Source organism: Schistocerca cancellata, chromosome 3, assembly GCF_023864275.1.
Source record: "Schistocerca cancellata isolate TAMUIC-IGC-003103 chromosome 3, iqSchCanc2.1, whole genome shotgun sequence".
NCBI lineage: Eukaryota > Metazoa > Arthropoda > Insecta > Orthoptera > Acrididae > Schistocerca > Schistocerca cancellata.
The window spans coordinates 914195325-914209679 of NC_064628.1; the positions used below are offsets into that span (position 1 = coordinate 914195325).

General features: G+C 43.2%; 1 protein-coding gene across 1 annotated transcript in view; it reads left to right on the forward strand.

Moving 5' to 3' along the window:
- LOC126175990 (probable tyrosyl-DNA phosphodiesterase) overlaps nucleotides 1-14355 on the forward strand; it is a 121739-nt gene that overhangs the window by 54925 nt on the left and 52459 nt on the right. Inside the window, exon 6 of the mRNA XM_049923099.1 lies at nucleotides 8301-8396. Within this exon, the coding sequence (XP_049779056.1) occupies nucleotides 8301-8396 (96 nt within the window). The remainder of the gene's footprint in view (nucleotides 1-8300; nucleotides 8397-14355) is intronic.

Genomic DNA, 14355 nt, shown 5'->3' on the forward strand with positions numbered 1-14355 from the left:
CACTCTCTCTTCTGTCATGTGGGCCAACCTCTGACGGCTCTCTGGGACCAAGGTCCATTCCCTAATTTCCATCCTGACAATAGCAGATAATGTCGTAGTGGATCCTGTTACTATCTCCAACACCTTGGGCCGCTATTTTGCAGAGATTTCGAGCTCTTCCCACTATCACCTTGCCTTCCTCCACCGAAAACGAGCGGAGGCGGGTCGGGCAATACCCTTCTCTTCTCAGAATCATGAGTGCTACAATGCTGCCTTTACTATGAGGGAGCTAGATCATGCTTTCAGTTCATCCCAATCCTCTGCCCCAGGGCCAGATGCTGTCCACATTCAGATGTTGCAGCCCATTTCTCTTGCAGACAGGCGCTTTCTGCTTAACACGTACAGCCGCATCTGGGCAGAGGGCACGTTTCCCAGACGCTGGCATGAAGCCACCGTCATACTCATACCTACGTCCGGTAAGGACAAATACCTTTCTTGTAGCTATCACCCCAACTCTCTCACCAGCTGTGTTTGCAAAGTGATGGAACATGTGATTCATGCCCGGCTGGTATGGTGACCCGAGTCTCGCAATTTACTAACCACTGTACAGTGTGGATTTCGAGCGTGCCATTCTGCATTTCACCATCTCGTCACTTTGTCGATCCATGTCACGGATGGCTTTCTGCGGAAATAGCATATTGTGGCTGTGTTTTTGGATTTGTAGAAACCCTACAGCACCTGCTGGAGGACTAGTATGCTCCGTACTCTCTATATGTTGGGCTTCCATGGCCACATGTTCCGTTTCCTTAGGAATTTTTAAAAGACTGAGTTTTCAAGGTAAGTGTAGGTTCTGCTTGTCAGACACCTTTATCCATGAAAACGGTGTGCCTCAGGATTCCATCTTGAGCGTCATCCTCATTGCTATCACCATTAACCCTATAATGGCCTGTCTCCTGCCGGGCATCTCAGGCTCCCATTTAATTGACAATTTTGTGATCTATTGCAGTTTTCCATGAGTTTGTCTACTTGAGTGGTGTCTTCAGTGATGTCTCGATCATTGTTACTCATGGAGCATCGACAATGACTTTTGCTTTTCTACTGACCAACCAGTTTGTATGGATTACTAGCAGCGCATTTGGTTTCTTCACAATCACATCTTGGGCCTGTTGCTCTTCTGTTCATTGAAACTGCAAAATTCCTGGGGCTCATGCTCAATTGGAAACTTTCTTGGTCCTCCCACATTTTGCCTAGCAGCCTGCCATATGCAGTCTGTCAATGTCTTGTGTGTCCTCAGTGGTACTTCCTGGGGAGCAGATCAAACCACTCTCCCCCATTTGTACCAGTCCCTTGTCTGTTCAAAACTAGACTAAAGGTGTTTCATGTATGCATCTGCACGTCCATCCCTCTTACGCCGTTTGGGCACTGGCGCCTTTTACACTAGCCCAGTTGAGAGTCTGTATGCAGAAGCTGCTGAACTACTGCTGTCCTACCGCAGTAACTTTCTTCTCAGCACACATGCATGCCGTTTGTCTGTCATGCCTGGTCACCCATCCTACGCCTCCTTCTCTGGTGACTTCTTTGACTGCCAGTATGGGGTGCGTCCCTCTTCTGTTATTTCCTGAAGTTCGCTCTTGGCTCTTGCTCTGACAGCTTAACTTCACACTATCTGCCATTTTTCCGATGGGCTCCTTGGCTTCACGCAGTAGCCCGTGTTCACCTTGGCCTTCATTTGCTTCCTAAGGACACTAATCCAGCCTTGCTCTGTCACTGTAAGTTTCATGACATTCGCATGGAACTTCACAATAGTAGCTTTGTGTACACTGATGGTTCTTGGACTGACCGTGGTTTTGAGTGTGATTTCTTCATTGGCACCGACATTTTTTGGTATCGGCTTCTGGAACACTGCTCAGTATTTATAGCAGAGCTCCTTGCCTCCTATCAAGCCTGTGCTGTTTATGTGGGTCACTGGTCACATCGGTCTGACGGGAAACAAGGCCGCTGACGCTACTGCCTAGCCTGTGGTCCTTGTACTGGGGCTCGCTAGTTCTTCCATTCCCTCTGATGATCTCTGTGTTGTGGTCTGTCAGCAGGTCGTGTCACTTTGGCATCACCACTGGTCTCCCCTTCTTGGGAACAAGCTCCTGGAATTAAACCTCTCCCAGTGGCTCGGACGACCTCCTCTCTGCTCTCTCGCCAAGAGGAGATCATTTTAGCTAGGTTGCGTATTGGGCAGTGTCTTTCTAGCCATCGCCATGTGTTAAGTGGTGCTCCCCCACCACTTTGTGCTCTTTGCTCTCAACCTTTGATGGCTCGCTGTTTCTTGATGGAATGTCCTTTCTTTAATCACTTTCTCATTTATGTTCGCCATCTGAGTTATCAGCCATTTTAGTGAACAAAACACAGGCTGTCGACGGCTTTTTACTTTTTATCCAATATGGTGAAGGACATTTAATTTTTAGTTCAGGACCCCCGTCTCTCTACAGCTTATTTTATGGACCTTTCCCCAAGTTCCTGTTTTTAGCTGTCACTCCTGCCGTCGATTGGGCTTAAGGTGCAGTTATTTTTAACTCCTTTTTTGTCTTCATGTTCTATGGTTCTAACATGGGTGTGTATGACCCCAGTTGTTTTTGCATCCTAAAACAACAACAGAACAAGAAGCACCAGAAATTCAGTGAATTAGTTACAAGTTATACATAATAACAAGTCAGATCTTAATATTGTATTAAACCTAGCACACCTTAAATTTAACTTATTAATATATTTAACTTTTAACTAAATAATGGAAAATCCAGCATGGAATAATGACAATATTATGTAAAGGATAACTTGCTACTCACCGTATAATGGAGATGTTAAGTTGCAGAAAGGCACAGCAAAAAGACTGCTAACCAAGTGAGCTTTCGGCCAAAAGACCTTCTTTTAAGGTAGACAACACATACCCATTCACATAAACACAACTCGCTTACACATGACGTGTGTGTGTGTGTGTGTGTGTGTGTGTGTGTGTGCGTGTGTGTGTGTGTGTGTGTGTGCGCGCCTGTCTGTGACTCAAGATCTCCACTATATGGTGAGTAGCAATCTGTCCTTTTTGTAAAATTGTCATAATTTTTAACTGATTGCAGGTACACCAATGTATAGTGCTTCCTTTTAATAGGATAAATGATAATGAATGAATGAAAACACTGACACCTGTAGGCAGCATTAAATCAGATTTCATATCATTAATCCAGATGTGCTCATGACTACTTTGTGATACATATTGATAACCATGTAAAAGTCTGATAGGTGCAGTTGCTTCATCCACTTAAAAATTCTATTTTTTTGATCACTATAAATATCATAGGTCAAATTCACATATTTTAAGATATCCTAAGAATTTTATCTTGGGCCATAATGCACAGACTAGGGGAATAACTCAAAAGTTATAACTAAATTAAACAATGGAAAATCTGGGCTGGAAGAACAACATGAATTAAGATAGTGCTACTCACTTTTCCCCGCAGGGGCTCACCACTTTTTGGTGAGTACGTGCTTGGGTACCACAGGGTCCCACTCTCTGCAGCACTACTTCATGTTTCTGTGCTGCAAACCTACACTTCAACTATCTATTACCTCTGACTTTCCATTGGATTGTGATTTTGGCACAGACCCTGCCAGGACGTGGTTCACAATTTTGGTCTTGATTTCCAGTCACACTTTCGGCACTATCTTTGCCTTCCATTAGCGAGTATATGGTCCCCATTGTTGCGTTTGACCTGCCATCTTTTCCAGATTTTACAGAAGTGCATGTCGTGCAGGGAGATCACCCCACCCATGTGGTGTATGCTGTCCCTGTGTGCCCTTCCATCCTAGCACCCTTCTTTCCTGTTGCCTTAATATGACCAAAATCCAGCACGGTAGCCATTCCATCATGCGGGGATCATCAAGTACCTGCATAGTCGTAGCCTCCTGACCATGCAGTGATTGCACTGTTGGTGCCTGTGATGCACACTTTCCATGTGTGCCATGGAGTATGTGTCTGTCATGGCTGGGGCACAGGGGCTCCCAGCCACGGATTCCTGGCAAGGCAGCTGTTACTGTGGCTGGGTGGCACCCATGGGGAGAGACCCCATTTGGAGTGGATGGTACCATGGTGGATAGTTCGCCCACAAACAACTCAAACTTACTCCCACTGGTGGTCACACAGCCCCAGCAATCTCTCCAAATGGAACGGCCTCGTATGATACAACAAAAAGATCCACCCCTGTTGCTCCCCAACACCATAGATGGCACCCTTTCTAGTACCTCCCGCCGCGGAAGTCGAACACGCGCCAGAACAAATGGACGTGGCCAGCCCATAAAGGGCTCCGCGTCCGCGGCGGCTCTTCAGCGCAGCGCCGCTACACCACGTGCAGACCGCGGCCAATAACCTCTCCCTCTGGTTTCGTATATAGGGACCCGCTCTGCCCTAGTCCAGTCAGTCTGGTATTCGCTCTGGATTGCGTCTCTATCTTGGCGTTACTGTGTTCTGGTCGTTGCTCGTTGTTGACATTTGCCTGGTTCTGGTTCCGAGTGAATTTACTGTTGGTGTTGTGGTTTCTACAAGCCTCCGTTGTTTATCTCTTCCTAGTGTGTCAGTCTTAGTCGGTCGTTGTCGGTTGTCGTTGGTCTGTCATCCGACTCGTCCTTGTGTTTACCCGGTGGTGCGTGCTCCACTGCCGGCGGCTTCCCCGCCTGGTGGCTCCGATCCGCAGCCCAAGGCGTTCCTGTGGTTGGTTCTGGTTACTACACCCTTCATTGGAGTAATTCATTGCCTGCAAATGGCTCCATGCCCGTATCCACTACCTCAAAATGATGGAAGCAAAAATCCTGGGAATGATGCTTCTCAGGGTAGTTTTTGCAAAGGCCGCACCACTGCTGATAATCTGGTTCACCTAGAGTCCACCACCCAGACAGCCCTTGCACGTCGTCATTAGCTATATTTTTTTAACCTACTGAAGGTGCATGACATGACATTGCATCACCACATCCTTACTACATTACATGAGTGGTGTCTCTATTTTTGTCAAGAACTTCTTATTGCACTGTACGTTGTGGGTTCAAGTGAGTGCTTCTCAGTATCCTCCATACGCAAGAGAATTGTGTCCCGCAGGGCTCCGTACTGAGTGTCCCCCTCTTTCTGGTGACCATCAAAGGTCTAAGGCAGCTGTGATGTCTTTGATATTGCCCTCCTTATATGCCAATGATTTTTGCTTGTATTATTGCTCTTCAAGTACAGCTGTTGCTGATTGTCATCTACAGGGTGGCATACAAAAGGCACAGTCATGGACTCTCACACATGGCTTTTGGTTAACAGCCACCAAGGCTTATGTCATGCACTTCTGTTGCCATTGTACTGCCCACCTGCACCTAGAGCTTTACGTAGACAATCAATTACTTCTTGTAGTTTAGACACACCACTTTTTTGGACTGGTCTTAGATTGCCACCTGACATGGCTTCCTCACTTTCACCAACTTAACCGAAAGTGCAGGCAACACCTCAATACTCCTCACTGCCTCGCTAACACTAGCTGGGTGCAGATTGTTCTACCTTTTTGCGGGCTCTGCAAGCCCTGATTCTGTCTCATCTTAATTATGAGAGTCTTGCATATGGTTCAGCATCACCATCGGCATTGCGGATACTACAGCCCATTCATCATTGTGGGGTCTGACTTGCGACAGAATCCTTCCGAACTAGCCCTGCGAACAACTTACTGCTTGAAGCTGAGTGCCTTCATAACCTATCAGGCACCAACAATATCTGCTAAATTACACTACACATGTTCATAGCTCCCCTGAACACTCCAACTATCATGTCCTTGTCCCTGGAAGGGAGTCTGCCTCCCCCAACAGTGACTGGGTTCACAATTGTTCCACTCCTCCAGTGTCTCTGTTCAGAACTGCAACTTCCTCCACTGTCGCCTCTGGTCAGTGAGACATTTCATGTGCCCCCATGGCTTATGCCCCAACATCGGATTTGTCTCAGTCTTCTTTAGTCCATAAGTTTCCATTCACTCCACCATTCTTCGTTGCATTTTCTTGGCTGCCCTTGAGACATGTATAGGTTCAGAAGTGTTATTCACCGATGGCTCAACAGTCAATGATAAACAGGCTTTGCATACAGATATGCATGGTCCACTCGCTGCCAGACAGCTACAGTGTCTTCACTGCTAGCCCTTAGCCATGTTCTTGCACTGGCAAGAGTATCCTAATCTGTAGTGACTTCAGACTATAGACTAGTGCTATGCTCCTCAAACACTGGTTACGGCTATCCAGGATCTTGTCTCTGACCTCCATCAAACTGGACAGCCAGCAGTTTCTGTTTGAACCCTCAGTCATGTTGGGATTTCAGGAAATGAATGAGCTGGTTCTGAAAACGAGGTTCCCAAAACTGGACCTTCAGTTGTTTGTATGCTATCGATTGCTCGAACCTGGAACATGGAATGATCCATCTTGATCTCCCCAAACAAACTGAGGACACTTAAGGAGACCATGACCATGTGGCAGTCTTCCATGCATGCTTTTCACCATCCTCTGTCAACTCCACATTGGCCGTACTTGGATGACCCATAGTCACATTCTCTGACTTGAGGATCCCCCTCACTGCTGATCTGAAGCCTGTCTGATGGTGGCCCACTTACTCATAGGCTGTCCTAATACGGCTGCTTTGAGGCGGCATCTTAATCTTCTTGACACGCTACCTCTGGTGCTAGCAGACAATGCCAAAGTGGCTGACCTGGTGTCACTTTTGCCCACGAAGGTGGTTTGTGTTAATCCTTGTAAGGTAAGGCTTTTTGGCCCTGACCACCTGAGGGGTTGGTGAGGCACCCCACTCCTGCCCCTCAACCACCCCAGGGGTCTTTGGGTGGCCCAGCCTGGCCTCTACCCTTCCCACTATTTTATTCTTTTTGTTCTTTTTTCATTTCTCTATTTTAATGTCTTGTCTTGACTGATATTTTAATGGCTTGTCTGTGCTGTCTTTTTTCTGGGCTTTTGTCTCTGTGTTTGAGGGATTTTTATTTTATTTTTATTTATTTTTATTTTTATAATTGCATTAGGTCACCTTTTGCCTCCTTCCTTTGACAGCCTCTCCTGGTTTGCCACTTAATGAATGAAGAGACTGATGACCTTACAGTTTAGTCCCTTTCACTCCAAACCAACCAGCCTGCTACACACCTCATGGGGAGGTCTTGAGCAGTGAACAGGCTCATTTGAAAGTGTACTGTTAGATAAGCTATCAGGCATCCCATAGGGATGGACTAGGATGTTGTGGAGGTTGGGTGGACAACAGAACACCACTTCAGGAGAAGTGGGAAGTATCTCAGGTAGACTGCCCCTCATTTCAGGGCACAATGATAGGTAATGAAAGCCCTGCCGAAGGATGTGATTCAGTTGTTCCAGTCCGGGTTGGTACTGGGTGATGAAGAGGACACTCCTTTGTGTCTGGCTCTTGGGAGTCATGGGAGGACTGGGGATGTGAGGGGAAATGGCACAGGAGATCTGTTTGCGGACTAGATCTGGGGGATAGTGCCTGTCCATGAAGGCCTTGATGAGACTGTCAGTATACTGAGCAAGATAGTTTTTGTCGCTGCAGATACACCATCCCCAGGTAGCCAGGCTATATGGGAGGGAGTTTTTGGTGTGAAAGGAATGACAGCTGTCAAAATGCAGGTACTGTTGGTGGTTGATGGGTTTAATGTAGGCAGAGGTGCAGAAGGAGCCATCAGAGAGGAGGTGGTCAACATCTAGGAAGGTGGTTGGTTGAGAAGGACCACGGCTGTTACGAATTGCAGTGACTACCTGGCAGAAGGCCTCTGCCAATTATCTGACTCCTCCACCTATAAACTCTGCCAGTGATCCGTCCCAGAAGTCCAACACAAACTCCAATTCCTGCTTAAAGCCCTAGGCCCTTCCCAGAGCATCTCTGCTGAATCCATTTCCCTCCTCAGCCCTATAATACCCCACACACTCACCTTCTACATGCTTCCCAAAATCTGCAAATCCAACGATCCTGGACATCCAATTGTGGCTGGTTATTGTGTCCCCACTGAAAGAATTTTGGCCTTCATTGACCAACACCTCCAACCAGTTGCCTGTAATCTAGCTTCCCACACCAGAGACACCAACCACTTGCTTCACTGACTGGTTTGTTAATTTATTACAAATTCATGTGTAATGTGCATGTGTGTAGTGTGTGTAATACCATTGCTTGGAGACTGTCTACATAATTTCTTCCTGCTTATTGCAGAATCTTTAATTGTCTTAAGAATAAGCACTGAGATTTGGTATGTATTGTTTTGCAGGAAAATGTCCATCTTCTGTTATGATGATGACAGTGTGAGAGTTGTTATCAGTACAGCTAACCTCATTGCATCTGACTTCGAGAACAGAACTCAAGGGTAATGAACACATATATTTTTACTTTACACAGAACTAAAGGGTAATGAACACATGTATTTTTACGTTACTTATTGACTAACATTATCTAGAAGAAAATGCAACAATTCACAAATAATCAATTAAAAGTTGGAAAATGCATGGAAACAAAACAAGAATAGTCATCAACCTTAATCTTGTTTTGAACTTAACAATATGTTTTATTTGCATTCTATTCATATGAAGATCAAAATAGTGCTGAAACATGACATTATATTGCAATATGTTGTAGAGGCACATTGTAGATAACTGATCAGTTCACACAACAGTCGTATATCACAGCATAAGGTGTTTAGCAGTCTGTTCTCTCTTCCCTAATTCATATGGTGTCTGGTGGCATCATCATTGGTAGTGATGTTACTTTGTAGCTATTTTCCAGTGTGGTTAAAAATTCTTAGAAGGTGTGGGATATTTGGTGAAGATTATGGATGATAAGTAAGAAGCATATTTCATGCTTTCAGTTTTGGATGTTTTCTGTAAAAGAATGCAGGAAAGAAAATACAAGGGTTGGAACTTAAATAGTGGCAACTACTTATTCACAACCGATACAAGAGAGTTACATGTTTGCACCTGTTACTGTCCTTCAAAGTAGTCACCAGCATTGTGTAGAACCCGTTGCCAGCGATGTGGAAGGCGTAGTATACCATTAGCAGAGCCTGTTCTGTTGATGGTGCGAATGGAGCCATCTACTGCATGTCGAATCTCTGGAACAGTTCTGAAGCGAATGCCAGGAAGTTGTTCCTTCATCTTCGGAATCAAATCAAAGTCACAGAGAGTATAGTGGATGATGCAGTACTTCCCAGTCCCATCGAACGAAAAGAGTAGCCACAGCTTGTACTGTATTCGCCCATGCATTGTCGTGCAAAATGATAGGTGGGTTGCGCAGAAAGTGTCGCCGCTTCTTTTGCAAAATTGGTCACAGGTGATGATCCAGAAACGAACAGTAATACTATGCATTGACGGTCTGCCATGGTGGACCATAATGTGTTATGATAACACCATCACAGTCGTACACGAGAGTCACCATACTGGAACTCTGATGCACTTTCAACTTTCGCGGCAACCCACAATGACACCATTCGTTGGATTGGCATTTCAGCTTTGGCTCATACGATATGGCCCATGTCTCATCCAGTGTTATGATACGGCGTAAGAAAGCCTCTCCTTCACTTCAAGTGCATCTGAGCAGTGTTGTAACTCATCCATTTCTGCATTTCCGTCAAGTCGTGCAGAACACATCGTGATACAATTTTTTGCATGCCCAGGTGTTCCTTCAGGATGCAAAGCACAATCGTATGCACTAATCTGGTTTCGTGGGCGAGCTCACAACTCGTATGGCGTCGATCACTGTCCACTAACTTGGCAACAGCATGCACTACTACTTCAAAGACGCTAGGATGACCTGCATGATGTATGTGTGCCACAGTTTGCTGACCTTCATTGAAGGCTTTTACCCAACATGCCTCTGTTGTGTACGACAATGCCAATTCCCAGCATGCCTCTTGAAGACCTTGATGACACTGTTGTGCTGTATGACCTCTGGCACATTCAATCTTGATCCAACTCCATTGTTCCTGTTTTGAAAACATAGTGACACCGTTACGTTGGACCGCTTGCTCACAAGTGACTGTGTTTCCCTCGATTGTGCGCATGCCAGTGACGTGTAACGGGCGAATCCATTTGCTCAGAGGTAAGGTAGGTATGTCAACAATGCGTGCTCTAACATTCTGATGACTTAAAGTGTGAGTTTTGGTGTGGGTTATACTGATTTATCTCCCAATACCACCTTCCAATTCTTTATGAAGTGACTTACTTGGAATTTTGCAGCCCCTCTTCTTTACGGGATAGTCGGTTGCTGGAAAATCTCTTGACAACTTCTCCATCGAATAGTGCTAGGCACAGTAACTTTTAAGCTTCTTTCTACTTATAAAATGAGTAGACATACAAACATTCCTTTTTGTCAGTTAACATATTTGACTTTCATGCACAATATAATTCGCACTGTCAACATATGTATGTCACTTTCTGTAAGTACCTCATACGATCAAACATTAGGAACAAAATGTGTTACAGTTAAAAGAAAATTGGCTTGACTACCATGACTTCCTTAAAATGAATCAGAAATACATCTTGCCTCTACGAAGGCTGAGTCAAGAGTCTATAAGAGTACTTTAGGTAGGATTTTACCATCCCACATTCATATCTAGAATATCGTGTGTTTGAGATGGTAGAAGGCTGAGTGGTTCTAGAATTTACACAGAAATTCTCGAATCACTACATATCGCCCCCCACAGATCGACCACGCGATATTTTATACATAATCATTATGCAAATAATGTAACTCGTAATAACATTTCATATCTTAACAGTATACATTTTTCTGGCAGAACAAACAAAATGGAATCCGCGTCCCGCCAACCTGTGGGCAGACGCACTCTGAATCGCAAGGCAGTCAGGCACGTCTTTGCGAAAAGTACTCCATTTTGCTGGTACATGAGACTGGAGGATATCCCTCCTTTCCATAACAATTCTCTGTCCTCTCTGGAACAATCTTTCGCTTAATGTCTCTCTATTCTTTTCTTACTTTACTTTATTATTAAGACATGATCATTTACTCGTAGTTTTAGTCAGCTTTACTAATATTTAGGAATTGTGAGGACTCTCTTTCTTTTTTCTATTTCAATCAAAAACTTCAGGTGTTTGACACATGAGTAATCTATTTTCTATTCTTATCTTTTTGTACTACCTTTTTCCTAGGATGTACTATTTTTGTTAGTTGTAGCTTGGAGGAACTGTGGGTGAAATGAAAGTGTTCTTTTGACACTCATTTACTTCCACAGAACATAATAATTCTGTAGTCATTAATAATTCTGTAGTCATTCATAGAATTTACACTTTCCAGAATAATTCCTATAAAATTTGTGACTTTAGTCACAATACTGTCCCCTTCTCCAAGGATCAGCACCTATTCCCTTGCTTGTGGGTCAACCTTATGAGAGCACTTCCTCTTTCCATTCTGGTAGGTACGCCCCTTACAAAACATCTCTAATTTTTAGGCCACAGATCGTCCTATCTCCATGTAGGTATGTCTGCCCTTTATACTTGGTGAATGCCGGGTACACCCCCCTTATCCTTTCTGAGTAGGCCTCATGGTTCATTACCCTAATATACATTTCGATTTATACCATAATTAAGTATCTTCTGGCAAAGCTATAAATCTATTTTAAACTTTGCATTCATTCTTTAATATATCATTCACTCCCTAGAGTCCTCCTCTACTTATCAACTTCTGTACATTATTTTATACAACACACACACTACTTACGTCCCACTATCCTTCAGTTCATCAGAGCTTTTATTGCACTGACATTGTTCATGCCTTTTTCTTACTTATCCATTACTCATTACTATTTCATAGCTGTTCGTTTACAACACCTAGCGGTTTTCACATCATGACAGGCTTTGTCTTATATAATTTAATGTTTGCGTAGAAGTGTATATTTGTGTATATGTGGATGCGTGTTCGTGTAGTCTGATTCTTCGACCTTCTTATCTAGAGATAAGATGTAGGTTATTAGTAACCATGGAAATAATGAAGGACTTCAGTGACAGAAGTTTATGACTATGGAAAGAGGGAAAAGATAGACAGGTCCTCGAGATGAGAAGTATGTAAGGAAAAAATAGAAGTGGTTTCTAGGATTGAAGAAGAGAAAGAAGGTAGCCCCAAAGACAGGAAACCCTTCCCACCCCCCTTCCCCAGGATCCTTACCTCTCTGGTACTTGAGTGAGACACCGGAGGAGGTTTGGTGTTTAATCGTATCCTACGGAATGGACTTGTCCCACCTTCACCCTTTGAGCTACCCGAAGGAAATCCTAGCAACCATATGGAAATGGCAAATGAAGAAGAATCAGGCACATTTGTTTGTGAGGATTGTTTGAAAGGTGTGATGTGTGTTTTGTGTTAGTCATAATTTATCCCTTTCAAAATTGATACAAACCCTCTCATCTATATCACATCTCACAAAAGGTATAAAATACCCAATACAAAATAGAAAATCTATACACTACGGTATAACAGTTGTTCGGCTAGTCACATCTTATTATATTTTCCACAATTGTATTACTCTGTTTAGTTTATTTTGTCTAGATATCACTGTTTTTCTGTGATTCTCTTAAGTCGGTTACTATATTATAGTAATATCCAGTTTAATACAACATTAGGTGAAGATACCCATTTTCTACTTTATCCTGGACACGCTTAATCTCCTTCCACAGGTCGTCTGTACCGTTCCTGGTATCATTAAGTTTGGAAGAAGGAAAAAGTGGTACGTTCCCGGATGTTATTCTCTTGGTAACTTTTCGATCTATAATTTCTCCAAATCGTTCCTCCATACTAATTACATTTACCGTATTTACTCAAATCTAAGCTGCACTCAAATCGAAGCCACACGTGAAAAATGAGACTCGCAATCAAGGAAAAATAATTTTCCCGAATCTAAGCCGGATCTTAAATTTGAGACTCGAAATTCAAGGGGAGAGAAAAGTTTTAGGCCGCACCTCCAAATCAAAACAAAGTTGGGCCATTATAATATGAGACATAATTTAGGTTGAATGAATGATGATACAGCTACAGTAGTTTGGTTCGAGTCGTACACTTAGCAGTTAAGCTTTACCAGGTAGCCATTGCTATGCGTCAGGCGCTCCGTCCGTATTTATACGGGTACCCTTCTTTTTTCACGTGCTTCGTCTGGTTTGAATTGATTGCTTATTTTTCTTTGATCTGATAAGTGCTGTTCTCTTTGTTATAGGTGTTTACGTCACTCTAAGCTGAAAATGCATTACTGTATTGTGCCATGCATTGTTCGTCACTTTCTGATAATGAGTGTTTACGGCCTGTTGCCGCTCACCACATGGCTTGCTTTTGTGCACGGTACCACCGCTTGCAATAAAAAAAAAGAGGGGGGGGAATCGTCTCTTTAACGAAACAATGGCAAGATACTGCTATTTGTTGTTACTTACACTGCTGCTTTCTTTGATAATGATCAACAAGAACCAAATAATAGACTGCGTATGATAGAAGATGTTCTGAACGAGAGTTTAGCGAAAATTTTTCTCTGTTTGAAAATCTTTGCAGACGCCTCTTTAGTACATTACATTCTGCACAGAAATTAGAGTCATCTTAGATTTAAAAATCTAGTCAATTGCCGTGCTTCATTTCTGCCTGTATCACTATTAGGCATAAGAATACCGGTAATACGAATATAAACATGACGTGATATGTGTATTCTTCCGCATTTGCTGTTGTCTCACTCTAGTTTCGTAGTTTATCAGGCAGACAGGATATAAATGAGATAGCTGCAGACACGAAAGAATAGGCCCTACATGACAAAATGTTTATATTCGTATTATTCTTATGGTGAAGAGAATACTGCATGTGATTCACAGTTCATAAAAGTTCCTATTAGCATCCATCTCTTCTCACAGGTAGGAAAAAATTCAGAACGTAGAGTTTCCCATGTTGACAAACATCCCAAATAGTCTTGCCAGTCGGATTTTCGTAGTACATTGAAATGCTGCTACATTCGAAGACAAACAATATGAAATTTGTACTTTGCACTCGATTCTAAGCTGCAGGCAGTTTTTTGGATTACAAAAACCGGAAAAAAAGTGCGGCTTAGATTCGAGTAAATACAGTATATCAGAGTTGGCTATTTTCTATTTGAAATTCCATTCTACATTATCTACTCGTGTACTGACACCTGTAATTTGTGATTGAATGATCAGCATTAACCAATTCTGCTTATCTACACTCTCTTTCAAAGTATACAATCCATGCCTTACATCATTATACTTAATATTTTACACATTTTCGAAAGGTCCTAACTTTTCAATAAGTTCTGATTCTACATTGTTACATTTGTT